The sequence below is a fragment of the Panthera onca genome, chromosome B1 (genome assembly GCF_046562875.1).
Source record: "Panthera onca isolate mPanOnc1 chromosome B1, mPanOnc1 haplotype 2, whole genome shotgun sequence".
In the NCBI taxonomy this organism is placed as follows: Eukaryota; Metazoa; Chordata; class Mammalia; order Carnivora; family Felidae; genus Panthera; species Panthera onca.
In genome coordinates, this window is record NC_138342.1 from 151,202,109 (window position 1) to 151,224,553 (window position 22,445).

A 22,445-nucleotide genomic window follows, 5' to 3' on the forward strand; every position below is an offset into this window, starting at 1 on the left:
GGAAGGAAAACTCTTCAGTCTGATAAAGAACGTTTAGGAGAAATCTGCAGTTAATACCATTTTTAATTGCAAAATATTGCATGATTTCTCTCTGATATCAGAGAAAAGACAAAGGTGGTCATTCTCCATCCATTTTATTTATCATTGTACAGGACTTGTGAACCAGTGCAATAATGTAGGAGGGAAAAGGAGGGAAAGAGGAGGAGAAGGAGAGAGGGAAGAAGAGGAAGAGAGATTTAAAGCATAAAGAACAGAAAGGTGTACAAATGTCTTAACCATTTGCATGGGCATATTCATAGACAATACAAAGAAAGTGGCAAAGTAGTACCAAAACTACCTAAGTTATCAAGTTCTTAGGATATTCATCAACATTCTAAGATATAATTGTCTGTTTGTATATTTATAGAAACAACTGGAAAATACAGTCTAAATTATAACATTTGCACACACATACATACACACATTTCCAAGCTCTGTCTGCTTAGAGGGCCTAGAAATAATGACACTTCTGTAGCAATAACCATACCTAGTAACCAGATCTGGGTTTCTAATACCGTTCTCCAATAAAAATAGCCAGGGATCCATGGAGAAATTGTTGACTCTCGGGTTGTAGCAGGGAAGATACAAGATGAGTCTGGAACATCTTGTAGTGGCAGGATGCAAGAAAGTGCACATAAAAAACAAAATGATGGAAATATGTGAAAAGGATACAGGAGTCAACTGAATGACCAAAACTGTAATGACTTGAACAAAAACGTAGCTAATGTACTCTTGACTTATAACCTAAAGTATAAAACAAATATCCATGAATTCATACTAGTATAAATAAATCTAGATAAATGTCTTATATAGAAGAATGGCAAATAATATGATTCCCTCAAGGGGATGGAAAGTAATTCTTCCTTATCCTTAAGTATGGTCTGTGTGCTGCTTTCCAAAGAATATTGTATGGAGAAGGTGAAAAAAGGAGTTAACTTTACAGTGGCGAAGTCTGACAAGTCACTGCTAATGAGAATACATAGTATACAAAGTGACAGCACACACCCTTGATATAAAGTGAGGAGAATGGCACTTTACCTCTGTGGTTTTCCTTCCAAACCTCATGGTTCCAGCCTAGTCATAAGAAAAATGTCAGCTGAGAGACATTCTACAAAGTACCTGACCAGCACTCAAAACTGTTAAGACCATAAAATATATGGAAAGTATAAGGAGAGGAGACAGGACACCTAAACTTAACATAGTATCCTGGATAGGTCTAGGGACAGAAAAAAGACATTAGAAGTAATAAGGAGGGGTGCCTGGGTGGCTCAGCCGGTTGGGCGTCCGACTTCGGCTCAGGTCATGATCTCATGGTCTGTGAGTTCGAGCTCCGCACTGTGCTGACGGCTCAGAGCCTGGAGCCTGCTTCGGATTCTGTGTCTCCCTCTCTCTCTGACCCTCTCCCATTCATGCTCTGTCTCTCTCTGTCTCAAAAATAAATAAACATTAAAATTTAAAAAAAAAAAGAAGTAATAAGAAAATACTAAAAAATGTACAGACTTCAGTTAATAATAATTTATCAAATGCTTGTCCGTTAGTTGTGCCAAATGTATCATATTAATGCCAGATGTTAATAGCAGAGGACACTGGGAAGGAGGTATGGGGGAACTCCATACTATGTAACTTTTTTATAGATATGAAACTACTCTAGAATAAAAAATTATTTGAAGAATTTTAATGTAAAATTTATTACCATACATCAATACTTCAGAATAAACAAAATATATGACAAGCTCTAAAAAATGTAGCTAAGAATAACTGAAGAAGACAAATAAACTGATACCCTAGTTCACGGATTAGAAGACTTACTGTTTTGGGGGTTGTTCTGTTTTAATGATTTCTGTGTTCTACAGAAAGAGGGAACTAATTCTGGTAAAGGATATCAAACTCAAGCAACCATCACATTTATTCTGCAAATATTAGAAATATCCCTTTTAAAACCAGGTATAAAATAAGTTTCACTCAACACTATTTTTGCTAAAACAGCAAGACAAGTAAAAGATGTCAAGCATATAAAGATGAAAAGGAAGAAATCAACATATTATTCCTAGATAAAATGATTGCATGAAGGAACTGTAACATTTTAGGGCTAAAATGAAAGCATATTAAACCAATGTAAACAACAATCATATCCTTATGTACCAGCAATAAAGAATTAGAAAACACAGCTAAAGTGTTGCAAAGTAAAATAAAAATAAGGAGTAATTATTAAAATTATAAGATATGTAAAAAATTTATGAGAAGTTCTATCTTTGTTAAATAATATTAGATAATATTTAAGTAAAAGAGAGATACATTATATTAATGTATGGAAAGATTCAGTATTTTAAGATGACAACTTTCTCAACATTCATTCATAGATTCCAGTTTAATTTGTGGAACTTGACAAGGTGATTCTAAAATTTACATGAAAAAGCAAACTTCTAAGAAGAGTTAAGAATACTTTGAAAAAGAATAAAGTATGTTTGAGAAGTTGTCCTATTAAATGTCAAGCCCAATTTAAAGTTATAATAAATAAGACTATAATATTGATGCAGGCATAGATAAATTCAGCATTGGCACAAAATTACAAATTTTGAAACAGACTTATTCCATCTAGGGATAGATATGACAGAGGTACAATTGCAAACTATTAGAAGTAATTATTCAATTGTGAAATAAATAAAAATAAATACCTACTGCACATCGTACACATATAAACAACTACACAAAATTCCAGGTGCACTAAAACCTTAATAGGAAAAGCAAAATGCTTTCAGGAGGAGAAAATATAAGAAAATGTCTTTATGAACTTGGGTGAGAGAAGGATTTCTTTAGACAAAGAAGCACAAACCAGTGAGTAAAACAATGTTAAATTTTATAAATTAAAATAAAAATAATTTATACATCATAAAACATCATGAACACACTAAACAAAAGCAGAATTGGTATTTAAAATGCACATAACAGAGCATTCATCTTCAGAATAATATGTGTGCTTGTGTGTGTGTGTGTGTGTGTGTGGTGTATGTTGGTGTATACATTATAAAAACAAACAACCATAAATGTAGAAGACATAAAGAGGCATTTTGCACAAAGGACACCAGAATGGCAAAAATGAATGAATGAATGAATGAATGACATTCCAGTAAAATGCGTAACCACACTATTAATCAAGGCAGTACGTAATAATGGCAATTATGTCCAAAGTAGGTAAATACTATCTGTGAGTGATATAAAACATGAGAAAATCTCATAAAATTAATTGTAGGTCTTTAAGACAGAATGGCCACATTAGAGAGCAATACAGTAATATTTGAGCCAAGCAATTTCACTTCTGAGTATCTAACCTTGTGCCAAATAATTCCACCCCTGGGTATATACCCTGTGGAATATTTTGCCTATGCCTCTTAGAAGATAATGTGCAACAATTTTCAATGCAGAGTTTTTGTAGTAGTAAAAACATTAAAAACAGCCAAAATATCCAGCAAATGTAGAATGAATAAATGCAATATAGAATACTTCTTGAAATAAAAATGAATGAAATAGTCTAAGGCTTATCTTAAAAAACATGAATTTGAACAAAAAAATCAAATTCTATGTGGATACTATAGTATGGCCATTTTGTTCACATTTTCATAATGTAGAATGGAATTTTATGTCTTCATATTAAATTCAGAAGCAAAGCCTCTTTTGGAAAGGCAGGGAAGCAGTGTTTGGGGAAAGAGTACATGGTCAGCTTCAGTTTCTTTTTAATGTTTAATTTCTTAAGATGATAGAAAAATGAGTGTTATTTATATCACCTATGCAAAAATTTGTATAGGTAATAACTTTGTTTGATAAAAAACTTTATTTGATAAAAAATACACTTAGAAAAAAAGGACATGTAGGATTTTCCATTAAGAATCTGTAAATGGAAAAAAAAAAAAGAATCTGTAAATGGAGGGGCCCCTGGGTGACTAGTCAGTGAAGTGTATGACTCTTGATCTCAGCTCAGGTGTGTCACATGGGGAATGGAGCCTACTTTTAAAAAACTAAACTAAACTAAACTAAGCTAAACTAAACTAGAATAAAATAAAATAAAATAAAAAGAATCTATAAATGGCTACTATAATTTTTTTTATGCCATACTGGCTTAGACTTCTTTGGAAATTCTAATTGATGATTCAAGGTAGCGTGTACAAATGTATGATTATATAAAGCCATCATTTCTGTGAAAAATTGAGAAAATGTGCTATTTGGCAATTCGGTGAGATCACGGCAGACCCTCAGATACTCTCACCCAACGCCGCCATATGTCTTTGTATACAAACACCTGAAAAACTTTTATACCAAAATAGCTAACTTTTTTGTTTTTATTTTGTAAAAATAATTTATTCTATCAGCACTAGTGAAAAGTAATGGTTCAATGAGTAAATATTGACTTAAGGCACATAGCCGAGCAGTTTTCTAACTCTCTGAGAACATATGTGTAACAAGATGGAGAGCCATCTGTTTTTCTGAAGATAGGTTAAGCCAATATATTCAGTTTGAGACACTGCTATATATACACACCCAAATTACTACATTCATCTATGATTTTTTTTTAAAGCCCAACTTACAAATGCTTTCAGCCTGGCATATAAGCCTTATCCAGAACTCATCACAGGTTTGCAAGAGTTTATGTTTTACTTAGGATTCAAATCAATGTGGAGATCTTAAGCCTCCCCTCAGAGAAGCAATGAAAACAATCGTGAACAACTTTTGTCACCCCAAGTTTAGAAGGCAGGACAGACGTACCTCCCTTACCAAGCCATGTTACAAAAGGGGAAAAAGAATGACTGTAATGATGGTAAACCAACTTTCTCTTTAATTTAATGTTTTTAAGAACTGTGGTTTCCAATAGTTGTTCAATCATTGCCTGCTTAAGAAAAATGTGAACTTGGACTAATGGAGGCTGAACACACCCTTAGAGAATCTCATAACATATGACACATGACCCATATGTGAGAGAGGTAAGGGAGTTTCAAATTTCCACAATATCTACAGAAAAAAAAGTTGATGACTATATGCCAAGAATAATAAAATTGTACTCAAGTGAGAATAGTTGGAACTACATTAAGTTAATTAGACAAATCTATACTGGGAAAGGAGGAGTTTCATGGGTAAAAATAAATTTGAGCTTATGCTCTTGGAAAAATTCGCATAAATATTTGGAAAAAAAACAGATTTGGTACAAGAAGAAGACGCAAAATATGTTAAAATTGTAAATTAACTTCATTTTCAAAAAATTGGTAAATATGTAGAATATCTACTAGAGCTATTTTCTCAAGAATCAAATAATTACCTCAAATGGGACTAAGGGTGAATTTTAAATGTGGAGAGATACAATTGTGAGAAACTACACCAGCAGAGGGAGCTTAACATATCTTGACTGTAAATAGACATTGAAGACAGTTAATGTCTTTGTTAAGCAGAGATATACAGATTGGGAGAATTATTTAGCTTTATTTTTAGATATGAGATCTCAGATGCAAAGATATTTATTAAGGATTGCAGGTCATTTGAAATTCAATCTTCTCAATTTTAACACATCTTCTTAGTTGAATTAGGCTATTTGTATTGTAAAACCAAAAGTAAACTACATCAGTATAAGGAATGTAAATATTTTAAAAATACATAAATGCTTCCATAAAAATAAATTAATTTAAACAACATCACAGCAAATAAAATAATGGGACCATGTTTACTTGCAGAGCTATGATGTAGAAAATATGAATAAAATACATCAACTTAATTAAGTGGTAAGAAAATATTTTATGAATCGTAAGATATTAAATATAGTAAGTTTTAATTTTATTCATTCTTATGTATATGGACACCGTGTTGCCGCTCTTCCATCTGATGCCATTAAAAATTTTACAAATATTGAATCTGATTACATGAATAGAAATAGTATCACCTGTTTAAAAGTTTAGAAGACTAAAAAGAGAGATATCAAAGAGGACACAGTAAATTTTATAATAATTAATCTCTGAGATGTTTGATTAATGCTTATTGATGCTACTTGTGACCCAGATGAGGAAAGGGATAGATGCTAAAAACGATTTCAAACAATACATTACGATGGGGCGCCTGGGTGGCTCAGTTGGTTGAGCATCCAACTTCGGCTCAGGTCATGATCTCATGGTTTGTGGGCTTGGAGCCTGCTTCAGATTCCGTGTCTCCTTCTCTCACTACCCCTCTCCTGCTCACGCTTTGTCTCTCTGTTTCTCTCTCAAAAATAAACATTAAATTATTTTTAAAAAATACATTATGATGGAATATGTGGGAATTGAAAGGATTTCTATGTTACAGAAGGGAAATAAAACTGAGTAAGAGTCACTGTGGGAGTGTATGTATAATATTCTGCAAGTTTTTATGTAATATTATTTTATAAAGGAAGTCTAAAATTATTAAAGATGAGAAATTTAGCTGGTGTCGTCACCCTGTAGATTGTGTGCTATAACCATTTATGGCAGGCTGATGAATTATGCTATAAAAAGCAAAGACCTTCAGGAACCTGACAATCTTTCAGGTTTAATGAGAAGGAAATCTGGCCATGTCTTCTTTTTTCCAAGTCTCTTCCTCCATCCCACAAAGACAAGTAAGGCTGTAAGTCTTTCCAACTATTGCTGCTGAAAGTATTTTGTGGAAGCAATCTTGCAGAAGAGAAAGTATAAACATATTTTTAGGCTTTCGAGATTGTACAGTATGTATAGCAGCGATTAAAAGGAAAGGTTGCCAGGGCTAGAAATACAATTTGGAAAGTCTAAGCAGAAAAAAGCCAGTAGAGATTCCTTCATCTTTAAATATGATTTGGACTAAGAATGTACTGTAGAGGAAAAAAATTTTCCCCCCAAAATGTGTCTCTTCGGCACATGGATTATTTTAGGTTGATTATTTTTAAGAAACAGAAGACTCAACGGAGAGCCTGGGTGATTCAGTCGGTTAAGCACCCAGCTCTTGATCTCAGCTCAGGTCATGGTCTCACACTTCGTGGGATCGACCCCTGCATCAGGTTCTGTGCTGACAGTATGGTGTCTGCTTGGGATTATCTCTCTTCCTCACTCTGCCCCTCTTCCCCACCCCCAAGTAAATTAAAAAAAAAAAAAAAAGTTTAAGAAAACCCCAGAGGACTCAGGAAGTTTTTCTTTTTGCCAACTGCCTAAAAGGATTTAGACAGAGGACCTGTTCCAGGAAGGGAGCTAGCACCATAGATAACTATAGTTATAATATGAACTAGGTCTGGTAGATAGGTAGGAGCCCTAGCAACGCCTATTGGATTAAAGTTCTCTCAATGTCCCATTGTTTCTGAGTGGCCCAGCAAACACTTGTTTACCAAACATTTACTCTTTTTCACCTTCCTGTGAATTGCTGTCCTTCCTTTGAAGTCCCAGACTCCTACCACCTTCTCCTTAGTTTAGGATGACATATATACCTCATTTTGCCTGACTATCTTTGAAATCCCTTATGTTCATGCGAATTCTTCATATGTATGTTATTATATTTGATTTTCTCCTGTTAATTGTCTCATGTTGACTTAATTCCTAAACCAGTCAAAAGATTCTTGAAGGGTAGAGGAAAATTTTTCTCTCCAGTAGTACAAATGCAGGATATAAATCAGGACAAAATATTCAATGAAAACCCATAATATGTCAAAGCTTAAAACAGGATCATAGTCATTTTAGAGTCAGAATTGCACCAGAACCACACTGTGCTTATGCAAGCAAATTATACTCATTTTCTCTGTGTTTCCACACACATACATTCATGTGAATTTGTATACGGTAGTGAAGATAATTCTATATAATGCCCAAATAAGTGAGTTAAGTTCTTCTTCACTGATGCTTTTATTGTAATTATATTATGTTGAGTTTGATAAAACCACAGAGATGCCACTAAATGACTAAATATTGCATACATGAGGGGAAAAAAAGATGCCTAAGTAAAGTCTCTTCCTGTTGAGATAGATCCTCTATGCGCACACACACACACACACACACACACACACACACACACACCTGTATATCCACCCGTAATAATTCGCATATTAGATTATTTATTCTTAGAGAATTTGCTATCAAGTCATTCTGAGATACGTAAAATGAACATAGTTCTCTACTTACTTAATAATGGTTTTGGAAGCTAATAAATTTTTAAGTATTTTACATCCTATTCTAGCTAACATCAACTTTGAAAATTAATGCAAATTATACTTGCTAAATTTAGGAATGGATTATAACTCTAGGTAATTTAAAAACCACCATACATAGTTTCAATTAGAAAAAAAATTTTGCCTGCTAGACAATTTTACAGATATGAGTGGCTCATAAGGCTGTCTCTGCATTTTAGTTTTGCTAAAATGCACAATAAAAGCTTCAGGGTAAGGTAGAGATACAACAGGGTAAGGTAGAGATACAACATGATCGTTAGAGAAAGTTATAAAATTCAAATCAGAATAAATTTGGTCTGTAATGATAATTGTTTTGGCTTTAATAACTTCATTATATAAAATGTTCTCAACTACATAGCTCTCAACAGAAGTCTCTGTTCAAAGTGTTTCAATAAATTAAGGCAGATACCACAATTCACAAAACATTCATAATGTTTGAGTAAATACTATATTCATTTGGAAAAGTAACCAAATAAAGACTCAAAATAATATTATAAACACATTCTAAGTACACAGAATAATTGAACATGAAATTATTTACTTCTATGTTTATGTCTGTTTATAAAGAGTATTGAAAAGAAATGGTTTATATGGTAAAATTTTAGTTTAGTTTTTTTTTTTTTTTTATTAAATTTTTTTTTTTTTCAACGTTTTTTTTTTTTTATTTATTTTTGGGACAGAGAGAGACAGAGCATGAACGGGGGAGGGGCAGAGAGAGAGGGAGACACAGAATCGGAAACAGGCTCCAGGCTCCGAGCCATCAGCCCAGAGCCTGACGCGGGGCTCGAACTCACGGACCGCGAGATCGTGACCTGGCTGAAGTCGGACGCTTAACCGACTGCGCCACCCAGGCGCCCCGTAAAATTTTAGTTTTAATTTGAGATTTAATATTTAATTACCAAAATGGGAAAAAACATTCTTGTTTTTATTTACGTTTTCTCTACTATACCATCTCTAAATGAAACGTTATTGCCTGTAGTTGATTACAGTTTAGTTATACCATTAATTTTATGTTTTTAAATATCATTACATCAGTTTTGGCTTTAAATTACATAACACTAGCAGAAAATGCGCCATTAATGTAATTACAAAATACTCCAGTGTGAAACTTGTTACAAAGTAAACATGCCTACCATTGTCGTCTCAGCGATAGAGCCAAAGCTGTTTATGAATATGTTGCATGTGACATTAACAGGAGGGCCTGAAAGAGATTAAAACATAAAGACTATTTAGATACTTATCTAAAATATTTTTAAATAATTCCATGCTTTTCATTATCAGTTTTTTTTTTAAAAAAAGGAACATATATATTTTATATCTGTGTACACACAGATGCATAAAATTGAAGGCAATCACTCTGTGAAATAATCTGAATTGAAAATCGCAAATTCATAGTCTCCTTTGAACACTGAGGCTGGCCATTATATAAGTCTTCAATCTCATTTGGTCTTGATATCTCTGATGGCTTTGTAAATGTCTGATTTGGTAAGTCCAACATTGGAGCTCCTTTAGGCTGTTCCTATTGATTTTTTCCTACCATGTACCGGCCCTATTTTTCTGTTTCTTTTCATGCTACATATTTTTGTTGTTGTTGTTAAAAATTGGATACATTAAATCATGCAATGTGGCAACCCTGGAAACCAGACCTCCCATTTGCAAAGCCCAGTTGTTGTTACTGGTGTTTATTATTGTTGTTTGTTGTTTAGTGACTTTCCTGGACTAATAGTCTGTATTTCCCCACAGTGTGCAGCCACTGAGGATTCTGTATCACACAGCGTTAGGCAGCTGCGGTGTTAAAACAGTTTCTTATGATCATTTTCTTTTCTTTCTTTCTTTCTTTCTTTCTTTCTTTCTTTCTTTTCCTTTCTTTCTTTTTCTTTCTTTCTTTTTCTTTCTTTCTTTTGAGAGCGCATGTGCAAGAGAGCATGCAGGGGAGGGAACAAGGAGGGAACAAGGGCAGGGGCAGGGGAGGGGCAGAGAGAGAATTCAGCTCTAAGGACCCTGAGATCAGGACCCTGAGATCAGGACCCTGAGATCGCTACCTCAGCCAAAATCAAGAGTCATCAGCTTAAAGGACTGAGCCACCCAGGTGCCCCTTTTGTGATCACTTTTGTGATCATTTTTAATAAATGCCCTGGGGTAGGATTTTCCCACTGAGGGAGTTCCCAGTCAAAGCCAAATAATGATAAGCCATCTGAGTGGTACTTTTCTAGGGAGCAGGCCAGATAAAAATAACATAGCTCTAGGGATGGACTTTGATACCTGCTAGGCTCTGGATTGTAAGCTTCTATGGTTGAGAGGCTGCTGGTTTTCAAGGCTACCAGGAGCTCAGGAGGGGAGCCATATTTACATGCCCTGTTTTTAGAGAAACCTATTAGTTTTACTTGAATACACATTCCTCAGTGTGTTGCAAGCTTTTCAGAGCTCCCGAAGGTTAACTTTGACAGTTTTTTCAGTATTTTTATTGCTTTTTTTTTTTGGAGGAGTGAATTTACAGAAAACATCATTCTGCCTTTCCAGAAGTCCCCTGTAAGTGCGTTTAGCATTCATCATAAAAACCAATAATTTTTGTTTTTATGAGATCCATTTATTCATTAATTTACTAAATATTTACAAATTGTGTACACCAAATTGCAGAAAACACAACGAGATTATCATCTAGCAGGGCAGGAGGAATAAGATTTCATAAATTGTTTAGTACTTCATGTACTAAACATGCGTTGTGCTGATTCATAGATACCACTTAATCCATATAACACTGCAAATGGGTAATATTACACCACTTATCAAAAAAGGAATTAAAGTTCAGAGAGGATACATAAGGTGCTAATGAATAGCATAGTTAGGATTGGAACCACTAGTCTGATTCTAGGAGTCATTTTTTCCCATCATATCAAGTTGTACCATGACCTTCACATAACATTACATCCCAAGGATTCCATTATCTAGCTACAGACTTTATTATTAGGCTGATAGATATATAAATCAGCAACACTGAAATATTGTGTGGTAAGGGTTAAAATAACTCGGAGTTAAATTCTACCTATTAGTCAGATAATGCCACACACAAAAACTAATATATAAGCCTTAGCTAAGATGCCTGCCCTTTGCCCTGTACCTCTATGTCCCCTTCGCTAGAGATAATCACTCCAACTTATATAATAGATTCTTTGGGGATTTACCTAATTTTCTCTAAATAATGAACTTATTTTGCTACTTTTAGATGCTCCCATTTTAAGCATATGTTCTGATACCCACAGCAGAGGAGGATTTATTTAGCTTTCTTTCAAGCCATTATCACCACCTCCATTAACATAAACCTCTTTTTTTATCCTCCTAGTACACAGATATGGTTACACTGCCATTGTTGTTAGATTAGTATTCACTTTTTACATTATGACAAGGTAAATATTATTTCCAACCAAGCCATGCAATAAATTATGATTACTTTTCTTTCCCGGTAAACACTTTCTTGAGGTTGATAAACTCTTTATGTATTTCACATAGTTTTTTCCATATGTATCATTAACCTACCCAGAAGTTCTGAAATGTCTGAATTATGTTTCAATGTCAGACTCATCAGATATTTTATTAGCTTTATCTTCCTTTGGATATATTCCAAAATTAGATTTTTTTTTTTCTTTTTGCTCTGGAGCATAGCAGCCATCTTATGACTTCCCATAATCATTATACTAGGGTTTACTTCCATCTCTCTTCTGTCAGATTGCCTTTCATGGTCCCTGACTTTCCTTTTTACTTGGCTTATTTCTTAATTTTAGTAGAATAAATCCTTTAGGAATTTTTTGAGAAATGATGCATAAGGATGTGAAGCTTTTGAGAATTCACTTGTTCACAATTCTTTTAATGTCCTTTTAATTTATTTATTTACTATTTTTTAATGTTTATTTATCTTTGAGAGAGACAGAGACAGAGCATGAGTGGGGGAGGAGCAGAGAGAGAGAGGGAGACACAGAATCTGAAGCAGGCTTCAGGTTCTGAGCTGTCAGCACAGAGCCCAACTCAGGGCTTGAACCCACGCACCACAAGATCATGACCTGAGCTGAAGTTGGAAGTTCAACTGACTGAGCCACCCAGGCACCCCTAAATGTCCTTTTAACATCTAAATTTGGTAGAAAACTTTAGGTTCAAAACAATTTTTTTTCTGAATTTCAAAGACATTTCTCTTTTATTTTTATTTTCTTGCATTGCTGTTAAAAATTCCAAAGCCATTCTGATTCTTGATCCTTTGTAAAGATAAAAAGGAGTCTCTTTGTACCAATATTAAAAATAATAATAATAATAATAATAATAATAATAAAACAAAACAATGTTTCATTAGTCAGAATAGTTTAAAATCATTTGTGGTTTCAGTTCACATTTTCTTGATTTCTGGTGCACAATTCTCATCTTTGTTTTTCTACTCAATTTCTGATAGCCATATGTCCTGCTGGAAGAAAGTAGAGGAAAAAAAACCCACAAAATTATTCAAAACTGACGTCTACAATCCATAAGCCAATGGATCCTATGCACATTGGAATCATATGAGGATCTTTAAAAAAGATGGATACCTGAATTTTACCTGGATGCTATGGCATGCAACCAGAGCATTGATATTTTTAAAAGCTCCCCAGATGATTCAGATGTGCAGTGATGCTGGGAACCACTCAGGAATTCCAGACTAGAAAACATCTGTGCCCATTATATCGCAGTGCTAAAAATGAACCGAGATTTTTCTAGAGGTGAAGAAATAGAGAGATGGGTGTCAGGACTTAGAACAAGGCCTTGAAAATGCAAGGCCACTGATATTGATAAGAGAGTTGCCTATTTTAAGTTTGGTCACCAATGCTACTAAAACAAGTAGATGCTGTGCAGTTAGAAACAGACCAAAGCCTATTGAGCATCAAGATGTGTAGAACATAAAATTAAACAGGTAGAGAAGGTAAATTGTTTTCAGTATGAAGGATGGATGTTTAAGAACAAGAAAACTTTGGGGCCTTGAGTGGCTTAGTTGGTTGAGCGAGCAATTCTTGATTTTAGCTCAAGTCATGATCTCAGAGTCGTAAGATTGAGCCCCGGAGTCTGCTTAAGATATTCTTTCCCCCCACCCTCTCTCTCTCTGCTCCTCTCTCCTGTTTGTACACTCTGTCTATAAAATTAAAACCAAAAATTAAAAACAAGCGGAAAACCCTATGAAAATCCTGAATCCTGGAGGTGCTATAATTATTTGACTATTAGTGAGAAGTTCTTTTTAATATTTCTTTGTCATTTTTAATATTTACAAATTTGTAAGATGATAAGGGTGTCTTATATGTCACTATGTGAGAGAGGAGAAAACACGAATCTTTTACTTCATGAATATTTTATCCCATCTCAAGAGAAGCGTGAAGTCACAATTAACTGATAGATTTTTTTTTTTTTTTTGACTTATGTAAGTCTAAGGTATTGAACTCTAAACTATGTACACAGAGTATCTGGAATATTGAAAAAAACAGTCTTTCATATTTTCTAGGTTATTCTGTGTTTTCTAACGAATGCTGAAACTCTATCATATTTTCTTTTGCTGTTAACAGTACTATGAATCTGGGGAATATCGTTTAGCCTGGAAGAAATTCTCTTGGGCTCTGTTGACTCACAGCCTTTGGAAGATGGAAAACACAGGGCATTGGTATTGGGTTAATTCATCTTTCAATAAAATGCTGATGGAAGTACATCCATGTTGGGGGAACAGCTGTCACTGTAAGGCTGCCTGCTCCATCTGACTGTGAACTCTTTGGCTGAAATTGGAATAAATAAAACATCGAGCGGTGGGGGGCGGGGCAGCGGTGGTGCTTCTTCTTATTTTAATCTAGCAAGAGGCAGGGTCTTTGTTTTTTTGACTTTTATTTAATTTCTCTTTGGGCATTGAATAGAAAGCGAGGCATCCTTTATTATATTTTTTAACTTCATCCTAAAAATTTAACTATTATCCGTATAATTTTAGATAGTAGCCGTGAAAAGTAGAACAAAGGTGAACATTCAGCATGGGCTTCTGCGGCCTGAAGTTAGTGATATCCGTTCAGTTGCATTTCTGTGTCGCTTATGCTTTATGGCAGGCCCTAGTGATTCCAGGAAGGTTCTGAAAGCCTCAGTATCAAGTACTGTGCTAGGCGGATTCCTCTGACGTTTTTGTTTTCTCCCTAAAATGTGGCACTCGCATCCCGAGTTTACCAGAGGCTCGCATAGTAACGTCAATGAGTGAAATAAGGAAAATAACATGGTTCCACCCACAGAAGAGCAGTGGTCAAAGGAGGAGTGACTAATTGAGGCTTTTTTCACTTATAATTTAAGAGCATGATGTTCAATATTATATGAAACAGATTTCAGCCCTGGCCTCTTCAACGTGACTCCAATCACACTCAGAAAGCTCCTTCTCAAGGCAGAAAGTCAGCCTGGTTTCAAAGTCTAAATTCCATGTGGTAGTAAAGTAAATCCCAGTGGTCTGAGGTCTGCGCATTAGCGTTTATTCCCCTGGTTGTAAGGTGTGTTCTTTGCCTGATGATTAGAACATACATGAGTGCTATGTGGTTGCCATTTGACTACTTATGTGTGTATTCTCTTCTTCAGCCGGAAGAAAGGTGAATGAATTTAAGCACTAAACCTTAATTCCAAATTTCAAAAATAGAGCAGACACTCGAAATATTTGTGTGTATGTGTGTATTTATATACATATACATATATATAATTTTATTTTATTTTAAAGTTTATTTATTTTGAGAGAAAGAGAGAGAAAGAGAGAGAGAGAGCATGGGAGGGGCAGGGAGAGAGGAAGAGAGAGAGAATCCCAACAGGCCCTGCCCTGTCAATGCAGAGCCTGACGCAGGGCTCTATTCCACGAACCATGAGATCATGACCTGAGCTGAAACCAAGAGTCAGATGCTTAACTCACCGAGCCACTCAGGAGCCCCTATAAAATTTTATTTTTTAAAAAATGAAAAGGGGTGCCTGGGTGGCTCAGTCGGTTAAGTGTCCGACTTCAGCTCAGGTCACGATCTCACGGTTCGTGGGTTCGAGCCCCGCATCGGGCTCTGTGCTGACGGCTCGGAGCCTGGAGCCTACTTTGGATTCTGTGTCTCCCTCTCTCTCTGTTCGTCCCCTGCTCTCACTCTTGTCTCTTACTCTCTCAAAAATAAATAAAGATTAAAAAAAATTTTTTTTTAATTTTTAAAAAAATAAAAAATGAAAAAACTGTACTAAAAGTATAAACAAATTTGAAAATAAAAGTCATTGTTTTTAAGCGTAGTCTTGGGCTACATCATAGAATCTCTTTGATGTGATCTGAAGGTATTTGGAATTTACTTTATGAAGATGAGGTAGCCATTACAGATTTTTCATCATGGTTGTGTAGTGAACCAACACAACACAGGGAGTAGCTGAATGGATGGCAAAAGCTTTGAGACAGAGAAAACAGGAATGTACTGTTATAGTCCAGATGGGAGATAGAATGGCCCTGACCCAGGCAGTGACAGTGTCGATGGACTACAAAGAATGAAGTGGATGCAGTACCATAATGTTTATGAAGCAGTGTATTCTGTACTTTAAGCTTCTTCTGGTCTATGGCAGATCAGAGCAGCAGATTAGAGTAATCTTTCTACCTTAGCTATTGATAAGTATATTCAAAAACTTTGTAGAGAATGAAGCTCAGAGAAGATTGTAAATATTCTATTGCCATTACAGAGAGCACCTGTTTAGCACTCCTTGGCCAATCTGCTACTTTTCTGTGCCAGTGCAAAAGCTGTTAAATCCGTCTAATACACTGCTATGTTTAGCAACAGAGCAAATAATTGCGATAGCATCCATATGGCAAATTGTGCTTTTAAATTGTTCATTACATTAGCCATCGTTGGCCCAAAAAGCAAACGACAGTAGTTATAGATGTTTTCAGCAGCATGTTTTCTTTTAGATGTCCCTTAAAGAAATAGAATATGCCTTTCAAATTCAGAGACGGATAAAGGCAAAATGGCAAAGTACATTGCAAACCCTTGGCAATTATGTTATTGCTATTCATACCAGGGAAAAAATTGTTCACAAGGTAAATCTCAAGCCAACAAAGAAAAAACAAAAGGCAGCCCAAGTGTTCATGAAAATGATTCCAAGAAATTTTTAATGTAATGTTGCATTAAAACCTCACCCTTTTTAAAGACCCAGAATGCAATTGAAAGACTAAATCTCAAAAAAAAATTGTATTTACATCTATATGCATGTACATATGTAGGTACATGTCACACATATGTATGTAGTCAGGTCACAAGGAAAGATATTCTTTTATTTTTTACTTGATAGAAATAAATGTGATGACTTCAAATCCAGATTTTAAATCATTTGTTAGATACTTGAAAAAAGTTTGAAAATAATGGCATAAAAATAGGATCCAGTTTCTTCTTTCTGTTCCCTTTTCCCTCCATTTTCTTCCTGAAAATGCAGTCTTAAAGCCATTCCATCAGGCAACACAAAATAGGCGTCCATGTTGGGATGGCCACGGGAAGGGTGGCTAAACAGATAGGATGAGACGGACATCTGGGAGACGGGATTCGCAGCACACCAGGGTGTGGGAGCCAGAGTGAGGAGGATGTTCCTATAGTGGGGTAGCTGCGCTGGTGTGGAGCCAGATTTCTTACTGTCAGAAGAGGAAGTTAAAATGTGGAAACTCAGAAATAAGAATAAACCAATGCATCAGAGATCAATGTAAATCATGGTTTTCAACAGAGAAGTAAAAATGGAAATGTAAATTAATAAATACATGAATATACACGTGTGTATGTATATGCCTCTGTATATGTATATAAGTATAGATAGATAGATAGATAGATAGATAGATAGATGATAGATAGATACATAGATAGATACGGGAATATACCAACTTAATCAGTTAGTCAAAATGAACATTAACAGTGATGGCAAAAATTAACATGGTCCACCATCTGATAAAATGCACTCAGAACAAAGTAACACTTCTGTGATATTTTTATTAAAATGCATTACCTAAACTGAAGCATGAAGAAAATTACTAATGCAAACTGAGGTACATTCTGCTAAATAAAGAGATAATAATATATTTTTTAAATGTCATGATCATAAGGGTCATAAAAAGAATGAAGTCCTGGTTGAAACCGAATAAAACAAGGAGAAATGACAACTAAATACAAGACATGATTCTAAACTGGATCTTTTTGCTATGAAGCCAATACTCAGGTAGTTGACAGAATTTGAATGGGGTCCATGAATTAGACAATAACTATATATTCATGTTAATTTTCTGTTTCAACGGTTAGATTGTGGTTGTCTAAGAGAATGAATGTTCTTGTTTGTATGATATTCTCAAGTATTGGGGCATCAGTTCAACAACATGCTTTCAAGTGGTTCATGAAAAAAAAAAGTTTTGTGCGATATTTGTAAATCTTCGGCTAATTTGGGATTGTTTTAAAATTTAAAAAAAGAGAAATTACTACAGAAAAATACATTAAAAACTAAAAACCAAAGATAACATAAGATATAGAGCATACCAATGTAAATTTGTGAGCATTTCAGGTGAACATTTATAGTTTTAGGAAGATTTATTATTAAAGACACTTTTCTTGCCAAAATGACCTTGTATCATGTAACAATGCAAGTAGAAACTATACCTTGTTCAAAAAATTATTGTGAATTTTATTCAAGAACAATAATTCCTGGATGAATAGAAATAGTTAAAATGGATAAAGAAGATGCTAATACTTTTCCTGAAAAAAAAAAAAAAAACAGGAAGGAAATGAGTTTTAGGTACAGATGCCATTCTGGGGACAGAATGTGTTAGAGCAGAATAGACTATTTGCAAACGAGTTTTGTGATGTGGGAGAAAGGGATTAACATAGGGAAATATTACAGATGAAAAGACAGAAACCACAAAGACATTGTCAAGACAAACAATGTTATTTCTAGATAAAGAAAGTAATTGTTGGAAATAGAACAAAACAATAGAACAAAACAAAAAAACCCAACCAATATGCAATAAATGTTTAGGAGGAATATGTAATTGAGTGATTGTTAAGAGAATACTTTCTGCCTGGATCCAAATTACACTTAAGAGTTATCAAAGACCAACTGGGGTCTAAACAATAGGGTCAAAAGAAATAACTAAAATCTAGAAAAAGCTGGTAAAATGGTCTACTGAAATAATAGTTTATTGTCTTTGGATATACATTCATTTGCTATTCAATTGCTTTTTCATCTGGTAAACTGGCTTCTAGCTTCAAATGACTCCTGGATGCTTCTATTTCAAGATGGAAAATTGAACCCAGTTTTCTTTTGCTCTGAAGACATAAAATGATGTTATCACACCAAGAATGAGAGGGAGGCCATAATCAGTTTAATGACATAAAATACAGAAGGGAGAAGAAAATGGTTGATGGATGAAACAGAGGAAAGTCTAAAAGAAATGCAGGTTAGGACGGCATGGAGAAGGGAGAGCTACCCAGGGAGACATAAAGCTTAGGGTCATCCTCTGAACGAAAAGAAGAGGGGAGTTAAAAGGGGTCTGCTGGGACAGGCCATGGGTACCTATCTCAAAAATTCTCTGCTTCCCATCCAGGGGCACCTGGGTAGCTCAGTCGGTTAAGCATCCAACTCTTGCTTTCATTTCAGCTCAGGTAATGATTTTATGGTTCCTAAGATCAAGCCCTGCGTCTGGCTCTGCGCCGACAGTGTAGAGTCTGCTTGGGATTCTGTCTCCCTCTCTCTCTGCCTCTTGCCTCAAAAATAAGTAAATAAACTAAAAACACAAAAACAAAAACAAAAACACAACTTCCCGGCTTCCTGTCCTGCGGAGCAGGAATGGCCTGGGGTTTATCTCGAAGAAATTCTTGAAGGCATGGAAAAACTTTTTTTTTTTTTTTTTTACAAACAGAGTTTATTAAGGTGATTGGAAATAATACTGTTCTGTGAATCAATGCTGACTTTTTGCAATTGCTTTATTTTCCAGCTTTACTGAGATATGATTGACATAAAACATTGCTCATTGTGCACACTGTGTTGATTTGATACACTTATATACCACAATATAATTACCACTGTAGCATTTAGCTTCCAGATCCATCACCTCACATAATTACTATTTCTTTTTTTGTGTTGAGAACATTGATGATCTGCCCACTTGGCAACTTTTCAGTGTATAATACAGTATTAAGTGTAACCACAATGCTGTGCATTAGATCCCCAGAATTTATTCAACTTCTAACTCTTTGCAAAAAGTTAAAAAAAAAATAAAGATGATTGGAGAAAGCTGAGTTCCTGACAGTACTTTAAAACTAAAGATGTCTGTGTTTGGGCACCCGGAGGACCCCAGACCAAAGCCTAGTCGACACTCAATGCTCATCTAAAGCACAATTCTGTTCAGGGCAGGAATGCCTCTGCCAGATTTCCCTTTCTAGTGAGAGAAATAACAGAAAACCACCTCCTTACGACACACACACACATACACACACACCAGGCAAAACCTGTATCAGCACTCAAATCAACTCGATCTTTCCTGAACTACAGAGCATTTTGATCACATATAAGTAGCAGCTTGAATAGAGTGAACAAGATGAATAAACATGATTTTTCCTGCAGGAAGAAAAGAGAAATCATTGGGCAGAAAAGAAAAACGGAAGAGGTGAATACAAATTGAGGCACTAAATTAGAAGTCTAGTTAGGGCAAAGGAATCTTCTACTGCCTTCTTTGTAAGAGGCCTGGACACCAATCAGACAGATGAGAACAGGTACTTACCTAAGTAACCAATTTTACCCTGGGAGTGTTTGCTTTAAAGAAGAATGAATAGCTGTGAACAAAGATTGTTGAGGCAAGGAAGTGCTGCTTTCCATCACTAGTATTTTCAGACAATTGAATTTTTACCAAGTTCAGGTACCTGTTTTTTACTGTGGTCATAAACAAAACAAACAGCTAAACATATGAAATAGCACCTGCCTAGCAACCTGTAACACAACGTTCATGACTTCACATTTGAGGAGAATGGTCTAGGATAAAGACGACTGTGAAGACACCAAAATACAGTCACAGAATTAAAATCTTCCTACACATTCCAAATAACACCATGTAAAGGGCGTCGAGGTGACTCAGTTGGTTAAGCATCCAACTCTTGATTTAGGCTCAGGTCATAATCTCATGGTTCATGGGATCAAGCCCTTCATCAGGCTCTGCACTGACAGCATGGAACCTGCTTGCTATTCTGTCTTCCTCTCTCTCTGCCCTTCTCTCTCTCTCTCTCTCTCAAAATAAATAAATAAACATCAAATGACACCGTGTAAAATATCAAAGAGTCATTTATGCCACAAATCCGAATAGTCCTCCTTAAGTATAAAGGAAAAAGACAAAAGGGTAAAGGGTATGGGTGGGACATAGACGAGAAAAGATTAGATTTTTTTTAAAAGAAAGTTATTTTGGAGAATAACACAAAACAATGCTAGCATAAGCCATACTTTTTTTTAAAAGAAAAATATGCACAGTTAGAAAAAATAGGCTATATGTAAGGGAGCAAAAATCAAAATAGCATATTGATTTTTTTTAAATACTAAATGTCAGTAGGCAATGGAACAATATCTAACAAGCTTTTCAGCTAGAATTCTGTAGCTTGATCATCGTATAAAGTTACTTCAATGTCAAATGTATAAACAAGAGATTATCAAGTAATACTATTCAGTGATAAAAAGAAATGAGCTATCAAACCACAAAAAGACATGAAAGATCCTTAAAAGCATATTTCCAGTTTGAAAAGTCTTCATGCTATAGGATTCCACCTAGATGACATTCTTGAGAAAACAAAACTCTACAAACAGAAAAAGATCAGTGGTTGCCAGAGATTTGGGGGGAAAGAGAATGACATTCATAGCTGAAGCACAGGGGATTTTTAGGGTAGTGAAATTCTTCTGTATGATACAGACATGATGCTTGCATGTGGGTTACTCATTTGTCAAAAGCCACAAAATGTACATCAAGAGTGAACCCTAAGGTGAACAGTGGACTTCAGTTCATAATAATAATACATCATTATCAACTGTTGATGAATAGTTATTCAGTAGTTAATCAATATTGATTCATCAATTCTAACTAATGTATCACACTAATACACGATGTAAACAATAGGGGAAATTGTGGGGGATGGGAGAGGGTATGTGAGAATTCTCTGTACTTTCCAATCAATTTTTCTGTGAACCTAAAACTGCTCTTTAAAAAGCCTAGAAATTTAAAAAAAAAAAAAAAAAAAAAAAAAAAAGATGATCAGAAAGTGTATTTTTGAAGGGTTTTTTTTTGGTTATTTATTTATTTTTGAGAGAGAGGGACAGATGGGGGTGGGTAGATGGAGACAGAGGGAGACACAGAATCCAAGGCAGGTTCCAGGCTCTGAGCTGTCAGCACAGAGCCCTACACGGGGCTGGAACTCATGGACTGCGAGATTATGACCTGAGCCGAAGTTGGACGCCTAACCGACTGAGCCACCCAGGCGCCCCCAGAAAGTATATTTTTAAATTACTCCTGTTCTGAAAATGAGGAAGTGTTTTATTGTATCTTTGTCTGTGTGGAGAGAGTTAGAAATAAAACTTAAAAAAAAAAAAAAAGAAAAAAGGGAAACTTGGAAATTAAAAAAAAAGGGTCGGATGTAAATATGAATTCAAGAAACTGCTGGGTACAAGGATTTGGGGGTCTTCCCTTAAGTTGGCTGGACCTCCAAGCCAGTTACATGACTGGCTCTGGGGACCGTGTGGTTCAGTCTGCAGTGTAATGCTTTCTGTCACTGTGCCTCTTTTGTTTCTACTTTTCCCCTAGACAGGAAGAGTTCTAAAGAGAAAGAATTTCAAATTCCAGGAGAGAAATAGTGTTGTCTGCCTATTATTTTTGTTTTTAAGATGGAAGCAACAGTTCCTATACATATCATTTCTGTCCTCTAAGGCCACATTTTTAAAATAATGATTTATGCAAAACTCTAATTTCTGTTGAAGGGTCAACAAGTTTAATGACATGTGAAGCTTTATTTGCTAATTCTTTTTAGCAGACTCTCAGATCATTTCCAAACCCAGTTGATGTTATTTGGTGTATTCTTTATAATAGAAATCAGGGGCGCCTGGGCGGCTCAGTCAGTTAAGCATCCGGCTCTGTCTCAGGTCATGATCTCATGGTCCGTGGGTTCAAGTCCCACACCAGGCTCTGTGCTTTGAATTCTGTGTC

General features: G+C 35.3%; 1 protein-coding gene across 3 annotated transcripts in view; it reads right to left on the bottom strand.

The window, feature by feature from the left end:
• GLRA3 (glycine receptor alpha 3) overlaps positions 1–22,445 on the bottom strand; it is a 235,028-nt gene that overhangs the window by 159,615 nt on the left and 52,968 nt on the right. For all 3 annotated transcript variants that reach the window (XM_078445598.2, XM_078445600.1, XM_078445597.1), the window contains exon 3: positions 9,346–9,413. In XM_078445598.2, coding sequence (XP_078301724.2) covers positions 9,346–9,413 — 68 coding nt within the window. The remainder of the gene's footprint in view (positions 1–9,345; positions 9,414–22,445) is intronic.